The following is a 16,943-nucleotide window of genomic DNA, read 5'->3' as shown; positions in this document are numbered from 1 at the left end:
AGAAATAATAATAATAAAAAAGTATAAATTAGGAAGTAGAAAATGAGTATAAAGAAATAATAATAAAGAATTATAAAGAAGAAAATAAGTATAAAAAATAATATTAAAGAATTATAAATTAGAAAGTAGAAAATAAGTATAAAGAAATAATAATAAAGAATTATAAATCAGGAAGTAGAAAGTGAGTATGATGAAGTAATATTAAAGAATTATAAAGAAGAAAATAAGTATAAAGAAATAATATTAAAGAATTATAAATTATAAAGTAGAAAATAAGTATAAAAAAAATAATAATAAAGAATTATCAATTAGGAAGTAGAAAATGAGAAAAAAAATAATAATAAAGAATTAAAAAGTAGAAAATAAGTATAAAGAAATGATAATAAAGAATTGTAAATTAAAAAGTAGGAAAAAAGTTTGGAAATAAATTCAGCTTTAGTAATAATTGAGTATTTCTAAAAACAGTTTTACTAAACGTATTTCCCTATAATAATACCATTATGCAATCTTACTTTTTTTCAGTTTGCTTCGGTGTGGAAATCCGCCGACTCTCTGTACCTCGTTGGGTCGAAAACGGAACAGAGAAATCTGTCACTCTGGACTGCGAGTACGTGTATAACGAGAATGATATTCGGCTGGTGGTCAAGTGGTTCTTTGAAGAGAACTTGGAACCCGTCTACCAATGGATCCCGGAGCTCGGAGTCCGGCACACGTCTGGTATTTTGCGAGGGAGACTGGATCTTAATTACACTGTAAACACCGTGGATGCTTATTCCAGGTACAGAGCCCTCAAGATTTCTGAACCATCTACTGAACTGAGTGGGAAATACACCTGTCTAGTCACGTCATTAGCGGGGCAAGACTCAAGAGAACAGCTTATGACAGTGTTTGGTAAGTTATTGTACCCACTGTGCAGTAGTAAATGCTGTAAATTTACATAGATAATGCTTATGGTTAGCCTATACAATGATGAAAGATGTAAAATTATTACACGTTATTTTATGCAACCTCTTTTCTCAAATTCACCTTTAAATAAATTTATAACCCTTTTTTGATTATAAATTTTTCCCTCAGGTGTCTCTACTAAAACACCATTCTAGATGAAAATTGTTGTTAAGAAATATCTAGCAAACCTTAAGAAGCTGCAGATTAAAATTTAAGATAAAAATACAAATATGTAATTTAAGTTCTTATTTGTAGGTGAAATAAAATGAACTGGTGTATTCAGTAAGTAATTATGCATGGTAAGTATCAGTAAGTAATTAGAGCTTCCAAAAAGGAAAGATAATTCGATAAAGTGAACTCTTTGTGAAGTGACAGCGAAGACTTATGTTTATCATTGTGAGAATTTTCCAGTTTATTTTTATACATGTTATTCCGTGAATACCAACTATATAATGTAAATATATGTTCTAAAAATAAACTACATTAGATGAATGATTTTATTGTGATTTTTTTTTTCAATTCTGATGCTTTCTTGTGAGTGAAAGTGAACCAAATATAAAATACCAGGCATTTTATTTGCTACTTGCTAGCTTAAAACTCTCCTAAACTTAAATTCTTAAAATTAAAATGCTTAAAATTTTCATAATATAAAACTAAATTCAAACGTTTTGTCAACATCGCTAATAAATGGCAGATTAAGTGCCGTACTCTTACAAATACGTACAATTTCCACTCTTTTGCATTGGTCTGTTTTGATTTTGCTAAAATAGGTTTCAGTTGAAAGATAAACAGATGTTTATTTTCTACTAAACAAAACCTCTTAATTGAACCTCTACATGTTTCAATTAAGACAATATTGTTAATTTAATAAAATTAATTGTTTTCATCAGAATAGAATGGTATAAAAATGCAGTTAGAGAAAATTCCGGAAAAGCTTTTGAATATTACTCATTCATTTCAGATTCTGCTGAATAAAATTTTCTGAATATAATAAACGTTGTTTCTAAAATGAACAATTCAAATGTTAGCTGAAGTAAAGCTTATAGGTAGACACCGCTTAGATTTCGGTGAAGGTATTACTGATATTTTCTCATAAAATGTATGTGATGAAAAATATTTCTCTTTAATCAATTTTTCAAAATGCTGAAGTAATGATATGGGATTTTTTTTTTCAATTTATTTCATTTTTTTTTTTTGTAAAAATACAAAAAAGCTAAAATCTGCAATCATTTTTTAATTGATTGAAATTCACTTTGTTTTTCTGATTTAACACATGAGGATGTCAGTACAAATTGCCTTTATCTCTACAATAGAAACACTACAACGGCTTTCAAAAAGGGGTAAGTTCTTTCCGATGAAATATAAAAATTTCAATGCATTTAATTATCATTAAATACCAAGATAATTTAAAATCTCTACGAAACTATTTTGAGTAAGTAATTCGATTCACAAAAAGATTAATTCGCGATAAGCGTTCTTCATTCCCTTTAATATAAAAACCAAGAATATCAGTGAAAAGATAAAACAACTGAATAAATTCAAGGGGTTTTTTTTCAAAATGCATTAATAAATTCATGCTGGAAAATATGAAAATTACTAAGCTCAATATTACATTATACGTATTTAATTGAAAAACAAAATGGTCGAAAGATAATTGATATCTTTTCATAGAAAAAAAAGCATTTTTATATTTAAAACCATGGCATCAGAAAAAAGACTAAAGCTAGCCATTTTCAGAACTTCCCTAAATCAACATCTGAGAAAACTTTTATCTCGAAAATAACAGGATTTCCGATGCAATAGAAAACTGTTCACCCATGACAGAAAGAACTTTGCTTCCTTAGGCCAAACTTCAACTAATATTTTGTATTTCATCAATATATGTAACAGGAATGTTTGTTTCTGTGAGTGTGTTTGCAAATCCTGTTTACTGTCTGGAACCACGAAATGTGAACATTCTTTTTTATCATGTTTTTATTCCTAAAACAAAAGAATTTTGGAAGTTGAAAGACCTTCCTTTAGGAAATATTCGTGTTCTTTGGCTGCAAATGAAATCTACAAATTTTACTTTTACGTCAAAACGATTGTAAGACGACACGCCGAAAGAAATGTTATTTAACGTCTTCAAAGCCACGATATTAAAAATAATTTTGATTGTACGTTATGGTTAATTTTTAAAAAAATGAAGCACTTTTTAAATAATCAATTATTTGGAAGAATATATGAAAAGAAGGTATTTGCCAGTGATATTTTATTATTGTTAAAAGATATATATATATATATATATATATATATATATATATATACTATTTTAAATAGGGAATTATAAAGGCAAAATGTATAATGATATTGAAGAAAAGAATTAATCGATAGAAATTTATTTTAATGTTACACTAGAACTTGTTTCAAATATAGAAACTAACAATTAATTGGAATAGATCCCTTTGTAACGCCTCGATATAATGCAGAAATCCGCTCCTTCATTGTACGATAAGAAGTCCAACAAATTTTGCGTAGTGTGATAATGCAGAGTTATGTTTTAATAAACAATAGATCAAGAAACACATACGACAAAACAGAACCAAAGAGAGCACTAACAAAAATCACCAACACATGGGCGATCAACAAATCCTTAAATGAATGACATCATAATCCAGAATAGTCAGATCGCTTTCTCCAAGAGCATATTCTAAAGACAAAATTCACTCTTCTTCCAGGTACACTTGCATACGTCTATACTTTTATAGTTCCCATGGTAGTTATATTGAAAAATCTAGAAGAATTTCATATCTTGGCACCTAGTAAAATATCCCTGAAGTTCTTGCACATTCATTTATTTTTTATCACTGTAATAGTCAAATTCGTTACTAACAATGGAAGTCATTGATCCGACATCCACTGAGCATCTTCTTAAGATATCCGTGCAACTGTTTTTCTTATTATGATGCTAATTATCGGCAATATTATGTACAACTGTTCAAAATATAAGTGCAACTGTTATTCTTATATGAGGCTAATTATCAACTTCTGATTATGAGGCAATATTAAATATCGGTAATAAGTTAATAGCTAATCAGTTCAAATTTACTTTAGTGCTTAATTTAGTTTTAAATTCGATACCAATATGACAATTGAAAGAGTAAAGACGATTGGATCCACACATTGGTGATCACATTGCTGAAATGTTGCATTTTTAGTTTACTTACTTGATGATATTAGCAACTTGGAATCTCTAGTGTTAAGAAAGAGCATATATTAAAGTAGATTTCATCTATATTTGGCTGGTGATCGTACTGTAGATATTATAGAGGTAAGAGAATTGAAGAAAACAAGTAATTTATTTCTTCTTTTGATAACTTAAAGGTTTATACTAAAAACCTAAAACTATTTCCATCCTATAGTGAAATAATATCAACTCATTACTAATAGTGATATCTATAATAATAAATTCGACGAAAAGGTTGCGTATTTGTAAATTACAGCTTCTTTCCACTATAGAGGATATGTAAGAGTTTTCCACTATAGAGGGCATGTACAGTTTTCCTCAATAGAGGATATGTACAATTTTCCTCTATAGAGGATATTTACACTTTCCACTATAGAGAATATGCACAGTTTTTCCATAATAGAAGGTACGTACACTTTCCCACTATAGAGAACATGAAATAGTGTTCAAAGCCACAAATGAATGAATTTTCATCCTATCTTTATTTTATAGCTAATTGTCCTTGCATATTTTTTTATCACAAATATGCAGGAAGCATACCATAGTGTAATATTTTTTATCCAGTAGCCTAATTGGCTTAGAGCATGTGGTCATAAGGAAAATAGCTGCTTGGTCTTATGAAAAGAAAATATTAGGTGATTCCCTTTATGCCTCTTAGAAGGATTGTATGCCGGTTCAGAAATATCCCACTAACAATATGACTCCTATATACTTAGAGGATCGGGATAATAGGCACAAAGGAACCTTGTGTTGTAACTCGGAACAATTGAGAAGATGAATCTTTGTCATGATGAGAAAAAACAGACGTCCGGCGTCAGGAGAAATAAATGCGTAGGGATCTTGTGTCTTTAATATAAGTGAGTGGAAACTTCTAGGCCGTACAGAAAAGGGAACATTTGGTTGCCTTTTTAGTATTTATCTTTCAGCTGAGGTGATTAATAGCCATGGCTTTTTATGTTAATGTAATTTATAAAGAAAAATGAAGCATTATTAAGGAAACTTCAAGTTATATTCCAGAAAAAGAACTAGGAAAATCTTAGCAAATGAAGAAAAAAACTAAGTTCAAGCAACATATTTATTTCTCATGTTATCACAGTTTTTCCAAGCATTAAAAGAATTTTCTTTACAGAAATTATTGACTCATGAAACTTATTGTGAAAGTGAGCACTAATTTATAAGTTTGGAGATTTGAGTTGAGGAGCTACTAGTTAAGGCAAATGTTTTTATAACATGATTATTATAGTTCCAATTAACTGATTAAATCTTTTTATAACAACACAGCTCTCAAAATAATATAAAATAATACAATTAATATAAACATCTCCAAAATAATTTTGGGGGGAAATTACCAGTACAACATCTGAAAGTAAATTGTTTTGTATGTCTTAAAATGATTTTTTTTTTTTTTTAAAATATTGCTCCAGAGATTCATTACTTTAAAGATTACTGGAATCAAGTTATTTTACGGTAACTTTGACTGTTTTTTTCAATCCAAAATTCTTACAATATAATTCCATCATTGATTATTAAAAAAAAAAAAAAGATTGATTTTTAAAAAAAAATAATATAGCAGTTGAAATATAACTGTTTCCAAGAATCAATAATTGGGATTCCTGGTATAGAACCAATTAAAAATTATATGAACATTTTGAGGGGAAAAAAGCATTTTTTTACTTATTTATTGTTGCATTTTTCCATCAATTGAGAACGAGATGATTTATATACAATTTTATGCCAGAAAAATATGGAAAATTATTAATTGTCAAAAAATAACAAATCATATTTATTTTCAGTTCTAACTGCAGTTAAATTTTCCACTAAAATCTGTATTAAGCTGTGAGCCTGGAGGTTGACCGAAACTTTAACAGCATTTACTTACTTTTCTTTAGAGATTAGTGGCTTTCCAATCTTCCAGAATTGTTGGGAGTCGTTGAGATAAAAAAATACTTCAAGGAAAAAGAATTAGGCTTAAGTGTGTGTTGAATTCCGATTTTCATTTGAGAATGAAATGAAATCTTTTTTGCTTTTGATGTATCGTTATTTAAAGAACATTTTAATTCTATTCTTTAATTTTATTCTATTCTCTTATCAAGAATCGTTTAAACATATTTACACCAATTCAATTAAACTAGCATTTCTTCATTACTGACCAGTGCTTATGTCATTTTTCATCTTAATGACCTGAATTGAATTTGAAAGTTATACCTTCGAAATCCATTCATCTCCAGAACTGAAGAACTTGGCACATTACAAGCCCACCGACCGTTATCTGTCAGCGATTCAAGCCGAATGAGCGTATCTAGTTTTTTCAGTAGAGCCATCTAGGGCCAAGAGTACGACATAGCTACTTTATGTGTCACATTCGCTTGCACAAACCCTTTTGACATGGGGGTGGGGCTCATTCACACACCTCACAGATACAACACAGAATAGGAACAACCATGCCCGAACTGGGACTCGAACTCGGGATGCCCAAATCAGGGGGAAGACGCACTACCCCTATGCCAGGACGCCGGCATATGGCCTTTGTAACAACCAATTATTCTGTATTTTATTGTTTTAAGATTTTTTCTTTACATTTCTTTCGCAACACTTTTGATAATTTCTTTCTTCCACCTTATTAGAATTCTACTTACATTCATTGTATAATATTTGTGTGTAAAGTATAAAATACGTGTATACAGGGTGTTTCAAAACCTTGACCGCGGCTTTTATTCCTTAAATATTAATCGTAGATATATACTGTCAATTACAAAGTTGTGTAAAAAAGGTGGAAAATGTTATGAAATCGATTAAAATTATAGGTAATTAAACTTTAAAAAATACAAAATTTAAATTTTATACGGACCTCGTACAAAAAAAAAATCCCAGCGAGTAAAATGTGTCCGATCCTCTAATAAGGTCATGTACAAAATTTCAAAATTCTATTATGAAAATTCTCTAAGTTATATTCGAACAAAGTTGGGAAAGGATCAATCGCAAATTAAAATGCAAATGTTTACAGCTTCAGTGCAGTTGACGCGACGCAGGAATGCATCATAAAAATAAATATATGTTCATATCTTCAGTTTTAAATACAAATTTTAAAATCTATGCTTCCTGAAAAATACTTTAAAATGTTATATCATGAATAATATAATATAATTTAAAAATAGCACAGTCAGTGAACTTATAAAAAATCTTATGTAATTTTTCATTAAAATTATCCTTCCTTATGTAATATTTCCTTTAAGTTATTATTTCTACACATTTTTAATACTTTGGAACCAATAAATAGTAAAATTATTATTTATTTATTCAATCATTACTTTCTTTGTTAATTTGTGAACGACCCCAAAAACACAAACATCCGACATATTTTTTTTCTCTTTGCGAATTTATATCCTGGCATCGAAAGTAATGTAGTAGCATCGAAGAAAGTAGTTTCAATCGGCATTCATGTAGTTTCATATCTTTGAGACTTTTTGTGATAAAATGCTGAAATTTACGCGACTTTATTAGAGAATGCGGCACATTTTGCTCCCTGGGAATTTTTTTGCACGGGGTACGTAATTTTAATTTAAATAAAATAATTTTAATAAAAGTTTAAATTTTGTATTTTTAAAATTATAATCCCCTAAAAACTTTAATTTTCATACCATTTTGCACCTTTTTTTACGCAATTTTGTAATCTACGTTATATGTCTGCGAACAATATTTCATGAATGAAAGCCACGGTCAAGGTTTTTGAGACACCCTGTATATTTAAATCTGAATTTATATATTGCTGAGCAATTGAAAATGCATATCTCTATCCCTCCATAAAAGGGATTGCAGTTCATAATTTTTCTTTGATATTGAAGGACTATTATGTGTATTAAATGGAGAAAAAAAACATCAATAATTACCTTCTAAAACATTTTAATCTCAGTATAACATGGAAACTTCATTACTATGCATACTGAATTAATGACTACAGCAAGTAAAAGAGAATGAATTATTTATCAGCCTTTCTTTGTTTATGAATGGATAAAATTTTTCCTATGGTGCCTTGCACTTCCTATCACAACACATTTAATCCATTTAACACATTTAATCCAACACATTTAACATCCATTAATTTTACTGAATACAAACGCATCATTTATCCTTGAATTACTGTTTAAGAGATACCAAATATATGCAATTTATGTAAAAAGATATCGAAGCTGTGTGAAGAAAGATTTTGGATATCTCATCATTTGTTTAAGTATATCGAGCACCTTCTGGTCTTTATGTAGCCAAACATTGTCGTGTCTAAGCTTAGTACAATCTCTTTCGAAAGCTTGCATATGCGGGTTTTTTTAATGATGGAATGTTTAAGCTTTAGTATCTAATCGCAAACTGAACGTTTATTGTTCCATATTATTGAGCTACCCGATATGCAGATGTCGTTTTTTGCCTTCGAAAACTAATTGAATACCTATATTCGAATTTCTTGTTTTGACGTTTGTAACCAGAATGAAACCCTTTGTGGCTTATCGATAAATACTTTCACTTTTTGTGATTAAATGCAATCATCCTATTAGGGTAAAAGCCTCTTTTCACTTTGATGAAAATATTTTTAAATTAATTAGTTTGGAAGCGTGACTCTTTATTAGAATATTTTAAGAACTCAAATGCGTTTCTTGGAATGCTAATTTTTACTAATAATAACAATTTAATTGTGTGTATGTGTGTATATACTGGCTTTCTAATAACCGAACTGAAGATGCCAAAATATAAAGATACCAGATATGAAACATGTAATTTCGGAAAACTGGAGTGCGGGATTTTTTTTTTAAATTTTAATTAATTAAGATTAAATAAAATATATAAATTTTTCTAACATAGCATTCGAAAGTATTACAATACAAAAATGAGTTTTACACATCTTAAAATTAGAAAAAAATATCTTTCCAAATTTACTAAGCGTAAATTTTTTTCAGAATTCTGGCAATTTTTTTGCCTTAAATTGTTGCCCTGACATCAAAACCGTTTTCATTGTGTCGTCAAATATTTAATCTCGTGATTGTCTTTCTCATTATTGAAAGCTAAAGAAGAAGGCTTCTGTTAATATATAAGCGGTTTATAAAACGAATTGAAAAAAAACTGCTTAGAATGCAGAAAAAATTATAAGATAAATGAATCGGGCCTTAAAGTTTCTAATAGCGCCCCTGGTCTTTATTAGAACATTAAACAAAACATATGTAAGACAGTCAAAATAACACAGATTTTATAGGTAATAAATTTATTGTTGAAATAATGGATATGAAGTTATATTTTTCCTATGGTGTCATGCATTTTCTGTCACAAATGAACTGTTTAGCATCCAGGAATTTTTTAACTACCCAAATGCATGAGAAAACAAATGAATTATTTATCTTTGAATTACTTTTTAAATAACACCAAGTAAAGTTTATTTAAGTGAAATTAAATATAACTCATTTTCTCGAGAACCTTTTGGTCAACGTAGGCAACTGGAAAATGGATAATGTAACTGTATTTTATTAGCATATGATGCCAACAATATTTCTCATATACATAGATTTTTATCAATTCATAATTATAAACTTTCCTTTCGGTGATTATTTTTATAAATTATTCTTTATGTCTAGGCAAAAGAAAACAGAAAATATATTAAAAAAATTATGAAAGGAAAACTAAAGACTCCAATTATAAAGATTTTTATATTCATATCTTTTAAAGGAGAGGAAAACAACTTTTCTAGCAATATTTATTAGAAAGAAACACAAGATGACATATAGCACGATTCAAAACCTTGGAAACTAGAAAATATATTTTCCATTATTTGCTTGAAAGATCGTGATAAATATGCATTTCTGAATTGAAGATGAAGATTTATGCTGAAGCAAAGGCATAAATAACTTCGCATTTTAAAAACATATTGCTTACTGCTCACATATTACAGTACAGCACATACAATCCTACCTAAAAAACACCCTTTCGAAAAATATCTTGCTCCAAAAGAACATTCTTTGTACCAGTGTTTCCATTGAAGTGATCTCAATAAGCCCAAAAGCTCCTTTGTTTTTCGAAACTGTTATTTTTGCGTCGCTTTTATAAGCACCGTTTGTCTTTGTTGTTTCTGCCAGGAGGTAGACACTCGCAGTCAAAAAGTACTTTTTGTTCAGCACAGAAAAGCAATCATAGCTCCCCCATCTCATGGATTAGCTATTACTGTGAGACAGAACTTGGTTTTCTTTTTTTGAAGTCAGGACCATGTTTTCTCTCTGACTGTGATTATGTTCGCAATATAGCAGAGGATGTTTTGGGTAAATAAATAGAGAGAGAAAATGTTCTCGTTTCAAAATATGAGATCCTTTAAAATATAAAGATAGATCACGTTGTTTCGAAAAATTTGTTTGTCTTTTTCTTCCTTTAAAATGAAACGTGCCTCGATTTTTTATACTATATAATTTTTCCAATACAATACTAGATAAGAAATTTGAAATAAACAATTTAATTGTATCGAAATTAGATCTTAAATTAATTGGGTAGTTGCTGAGATGATATTGTTACGATTGTCATGTTCTCCTTTTCCCTATATTTGTTACATTATTTTCTGTAAAAATTGTATTAATAATAGAATTTTAAATTTGCTTTTGGGGGAGTTATAAAATATTTGAGCTGATTTGTATAAAAAATAATTTACTAACATAAAATATGTTTTTTTTTATGTGCTAGAAGAATAAAACAGATCAAACGATTTATGCATTTACTTAACCTTCTCCCATCAATACTGGCATTTAATGATAGAGTAAAATTATTTTTTTAGTTAGCATACAATTATCGTTTCTTTTTGCTTGAAGTATTTTCTTCATTTAATAAGTTGAAATAAGTATTTTATCGCCACAGAAAATGATACAGAAATGATATATAAGGATTTCAATCTCTCATTTTAAAGCAATTTGTCGACCCTCTAATTATAGTATCGGCAGATTAACTATCCATTATAACTAACCACCATGATTGAGATAATTTTAAATGGAGTGATAAAAAATGAGAATACATAACTGGAAAGGATTATGTTTTTTTTATGTCTTTAAGAGAAAATTAGGAGTTTTAAGCGTTTGGATATTCGCTTAAAGAACAGGATTAGCAAAAAACAAGTTACCGACTTCAGAGGGCTCTAAAATGCATCCTATTTATCCAAATGAGATAAAATGTGATCTACAGATTATTGAGATAACGCGCTTTACATTTACCAAATAAAAAAATAGTACAAAAATCACCATTACGTGGCATTGTACCAATTATAAACCATATGAAACCATTTCATATGGTTTATAATTGTTAAATAAAATAAAATTAAAATTGTTCAATATCCCTCCTTCATTTTCAACAATATGCTCTAATTGGATAACTATATTTTTTATAGATGACCGGAGTGAGTCTGCCGGAATATTAAAAATATGGCGCTAAATGTTGTCTTTTAGATCTGGTAGAGATAATGGGCTTTGACAGTAGATAATGTCCTTCAAATAAACTCACAACCAAAATTCGCAAGGGGTGATGTCCGGCGAGCGAGGAAGTCATATTATCGGGAAATGACGTCTGATAAGTCGTGCTTCTGTGAAATGCTGTGTTAACAATCGCTTTACGCGACGATCAATATAAGGTGGTGCACCACCCTGCATGAAAATGTTGTCTTGAAGGCATCCACGCTGTAGAAGAGTTGGGATTACAAAATCCCTCAGCCTATCATGGTATCGTTTCCCTGTGACGGAACAGGTTTGGATTCCATTTGAAGTTATATCATCAAAAAAATACGGTCCAATGATAAAGGTAGCTGTAAAACCACACTATACTGTCACTGTTTCAGGATGCAAGAGTTGTTCTTGGATAACTTTCGAGTTTTTCTCTCCGCATATTCGACAGTTATGGGTGTTAACTTGCCCATTGACAAACGTGGGCCCCATCACTTCGCATAATGTTCCATGACCAAGTTGTGTCAACCATCACTCGAGTGCAATAAATTTACGGACCTCTAAGTACCCCTCCTGCAGCAGATTCACAGACTTGATTTTGTATGGAATAAATTGCAAACTCTGCCAAACGATTTTTCGTACATTTGAATACGGCGTATCCAGAACACGGGAAACAATTGGCAAACTCACACTATTATGAGGCAACTGACTGCTGGCTTTAATGAGCACGGTCACAACATTTTTGACGCTGGAATACTCGACTTTTTTTCATCCTCTACCTGGAAGAATGCCAAGTTTCCCAGTTTTTTCAAATTTCTACATTATTTTGCATAGGGCACCTGGAGACATTGGATCTCTTTGTATCTGCTTCATACGACGAAATTCCTTTACAGTTGTAACTGAATTTTGTTGGTTCTGGTAGAACAATTGCACAAGTAGCGCCTTTTCTTACAACGAAGGCATGAAGAATACAGAAGAAACTAATGTACCTGCAGAATTCGCCTTTTTTTTATCTAAAGAAAAATGGTAATGGACAAGCGCTGTAACGCAAATTATGTTTCACATTTTCAATATATGCAAATAAAGGCCATTTCTGTAACACTGCCATCTGTTGAGGAATTTTGGTACTAAATGTTTTTAATTAATAAATGTAAACCACATCATCTGAATAATCTGTAGTTCATATTTTATATTTTTATACCAAAAGAGCCTTTTGAAGTGGGTAACTAATTTCTTCCTCACCTGTATATAATGATATATAAAGGATAAAATGCATATGAAGTGAGATTATTTGAAGTCCACATCCTCATAATATTTGAACCATTTAAAATTGCTGAAAATGGTAAAATCTTAGGACAAGTTCTTAATATCTAAAGTTACATTTCAAATATTATTCTTTTTGTCACATGAAGCACAGCTATCTGAATAATTTTATTGAGTAGCCGTTCACTTCGATATTCTGGAAGATATTAGTTTTCTTAGCTCATCCATACATTATATGTCTGGATCTGACATCCAAATGCAGGTTTTACAAGATCATCTCAATGCGTCATTCTTAACAAACTCTATGGTTAAAAAGATTTGTTTTTTCTAATTAGAAAGCGTCTTTTCATTAAAAAAAAGCTTCTCAATTTTCTATATCTGGGAGTGTGCGCGCAGATGGTTAAAACAGCAGTCAAACATCTTTTAGAGGCATGCTACTATGCGATTAGTGTATCATCGCGATAGACACTGAGCAACTGTTAGCTATTCTTTCCCTTCAATAAATTGTACGAAATATCATCTGCCTCGTTGTTTACCAACTGTACCTAATACAATTGATAAAATTTACTCTAAAAATAATCAGGCACTGTTTGCTCCAGAAAGTAAGCCATGATCTGATATTTAATTTTGCTCCAAAATGCTGATACTGGTTTATTTTCAAGCAATGTGCATTTAAATATTGTGTAATTGGCATCTGTTCATGTAAAAAAAAATCTTTCTTCAAATTGGAAGGAATAATTCATTCAGTGTTATGGTGCCTTGAATTTTTATAATGATATGTTTAGCTATAATGTCACTTCAAAGGCAAATTCTCGAATATTGGTCCTACAAAGAAAAAAACCCATGAAATGTATATATCATCAGTATATTCACAGATATTTTTCCCAGTTCATGCAATAATGGTTTTTGATACACCCTTACACTTCTTAACATTTCTCTCATCTATTTTTTGAATGCTGTTATCATTATTTAAAGGTCCAGCTTGTCTTTTCAAAAGTTGATTTTTTTTCTCGAAAGACTTCCTTTCATACATTTACTGGAGGATTTTTTCCTATTTTCCCCTCTTCTGATCCGAGGATCAAAACAATATTTCCATTAAATCCATTGAACTTGAAAAATTTTAATTGGTCGCAATCACATTCAATATTTATTAAGTTTGATTATTGTTGCATTTGCTCTTCGAAGTATGGGAATCGTATTGCTGTTCGTCTTAACAAGCACATATTTGGGAAAAAGCGGTATACATAAAGAACGTCTTATACATTTATGCTAGATAATAAGCGATGTGCAGGTCTTATGTGCAGGCAGCAGCATAGTAATTGTGCAGGCTAGAAATTAATAAGGTATTTTATATGGATTTTTGGATCGCTGTTGAAGACAGTTCATAACTTTTTGTGGTTCAGATTGCAAAATTATACGTTTTCCATTGATGAATCAGAGTAATATGTATGAAAAACTGCGTCTAATAGAATATTTAATTGAAGAAATAATATGAAAGAATATTATTGGTTGAAATCTAGTTAGTGCATTTTACTTTGCCAAAAAGGCCAACAATGCCAAGCCACCAAAGTAAATAAACAAATGCCATCAAAAACATAACGTGTAAGAAAAACCCAAGTCTCGCAATTCAGTTCTTCTATCGAAAAAAGTTGTGAGATCCATGTAATACCAAGTCGGTCAATTTATTCAGTCTCTACTTAAGGGTCCTTCTGTCTTAAGTTATTACGTAATTAGCTAACCTAACAACATCTTATAGTGACCATATCAATATTAAAAATCTTTTATGGTTTAAATAAATAGATTGACTTGGCCATCGCATGAAAACACAATACATCTTTACATTAAATTAGATAACATTAACATATTATATAAAATTAGATTGTTTATAATATAGATTAGTATATAAAATAAAATAAGATAACTGTCAATAACTGTTTTATTGCTTTTTTTTAACTGGTGTGTCATCTTTATTGGTGACTTGGTATTGTTGACACCTTTGGCGAAGTGAACAATTGCCCTATACTAGTTTTCAACCATATTACTTGTGGACTAAATAATACTTCAATGAAGAAGTAATATTTTCTGTAATGTTCGTCATAATTAATTGTGATGCTTTCTCTGCATGTTTTGATAATATTAATTGCATAAGTGCTTCCTATTAATATTAAAAAGTTCCCACTAAAACAAATAATGCAAAATGTTTTCTTAAAACGAAATTAAGATTAAATCATTTTACAGTTCCAGCTCAAACAATGGATGTTAAATTCCACACCACACCCAACAAACTGAATGTGAGCTGTGAAGCAACAGGGTTATTCCCAAGGCCGAAGCTCAAGCTTTACAGATTGCTTCCCAAAGAGAGAACACCGGCTATAGTGAAAGATGTTTCTATTTCCACTTCAAATTTGAGAGATACATACAATACATCTTTGTATAAAACTTTTGAACATGAAGAACTTAATTTCCCTGCAACAACCGGGTTCGAGTGTGTGGTAGAAATACCTGGAACAAACTACCAGAGAAGAAAAAGAGTGGCTTATTATGCAGGTACGTCCCAAGTAAGTATATATTTATATTTAGAAACTTACGTAATTTAATTTGCTTTTTATAATAATTTATTAGATTATATATATCATTACTCATATGCAAAAGATAGTATATTAAAACTTTGATTTGTTTTAAATGCCGAACTCATAACTCTAACCACATCGCAGATGACTTTTATTAATTTCTGAAAAAAAAATATTATTATTTGTAAAGTCAGACGCTATGGAGATTTAAAAAAATTATCATAAAAATACTAAAATGACAATATAAACTGCTTTATTTAGAGTAAAAATATTAGGTCTTGAAGCGCAAGTTTAGGTTAATAAATGCTTATATAGAAACAAGACTGATGACGATTATATGCTTAAATAGATGGAAAACAAGGCTGAAACGACAGTCTTTTTAAAACGAATATTTGTTGTTCATGATTGTCTTGATAATAGATTGTTTATTAAACTTAAAAATGTCTCATATTTTTAAGTAAATTAAATGTTAAATTTCCGTAATGAAGAATTAAAATATTAATTTGATACATAAGTAAGTTTGATTTATATTGTAGAAGCAATTAAATCAGTAACTTATTTAATTTCTTATGAATCCATATTTTTTTTAGATTTACATATTTAAATATAACTAATGATCTACTTTAAATAATTTGAAACAGTATAAATCCAAATTCTGTTTAAAAAGCTTAGTTTCAAATTTCAAATGGACTTGAATGTTTAGAAAAATTATTTTGTTCTTATATTATTGGAATGGACTGGCGATAACGACTTTTAATAATAATAAAAAAAGAATCTATTCATTTTTAGTTAAAAAATGATTTTTAGAAACAGTTTCGAAATATTTTATTGTACATAGCTTAATCAGTGTGTTTAATCTAATTTTGTCCCAATAGTTAATGTCTTAATTGATAAATAAATTATTAATTTCAATTGGAAAAAACGCATTAAATAACGAAGATCGTAAATAATTATACTTCAAGTTTATGTTTGTTTTCCTTCAATAAGTGTGATGATGAAAAACTACAACTATTCTATATAATTTCAGTGTCATTTTCGGCATATATAGTAAAATATTCTCCATGCACTACATAGCGTTAAATAAGTTATATTCTTTTGTTATGAAAACTAATCGAATTATGTCGCCTTGAATGATACAACAATCGACTCAGTAAAAAGGAATACGTTGATTGACAAATCTTCCCCAAGATAGTTATTGAAATAATTTGAATTCTTCTAAAGCACTGATATTTAAAGCATCATAACTTGATCCATTTTGGTTGAGAAAGAGTATAGTTTTCTTTTTATTACTATTGTGTAATAAATATTTTACTTAATATGACCAATGGAAATGGAGATTTATAGAAAAATTTAAGTTTAAAGTTTTTCTCTAGTATATTTAATAGAGAAAAATTGAAAAATTGAATTTTTCGCGTAATTTGCAGGAGTTTTTTTTTTTTTTTTTTTTAAAAAAACTCAGTTGTTAAACCTAGATTACTGTGGATATTATGA

The 16,943-nt window shown here is 29.5% G+C and overlaps 1 protein-coding gene across 2 annotated transcripts in view; it reads left to right on the top strand.

Moving 5' to 3' along the window:
- Positions 1–16,943, top strand: part of LOC129969315 (uncharacterized) — a 220,650-nt gene that overhangs the window by 159,025 nt on the left and 44,682 nt on the right. The window contains exons 2-3 of one of the 2 annotated variants that reach the window (XM_056083832.1): positions 523–891; positions 15,121–15,429. In XM_056083832.1, coding sequence (XP_055939807.1) covers positions 523–891; positions 15,121–15,429 — 678 coding nt within the window. Of the gene's footprint in view, positions 1–522; positions 892–15,120; positions 15,441–16,943 lie in introns of both variants that reach the window. The other variant, XM_056083833.1, reaches the window with a different exon arrangement.

The sequence above is a fragment of the Argiope bruennichi genome, chromosome 5 (genome assembly GCF_947563725.1).
Source record: "Argiope bruennichi chromosome 5, qqArgBrue1.1, whole genome shotgun sequence".
NCBI lineage: Eukaryota > Metazoa > Arthropoda > Arachnida > Araneae > Araneidae > Argiope > Argiope bruennichi.
The sequence above is the reverse complement of the archived record's forward strand: the minus strand, read 5'-3'. Positions and strand labels throughout refer to the sequence as shown.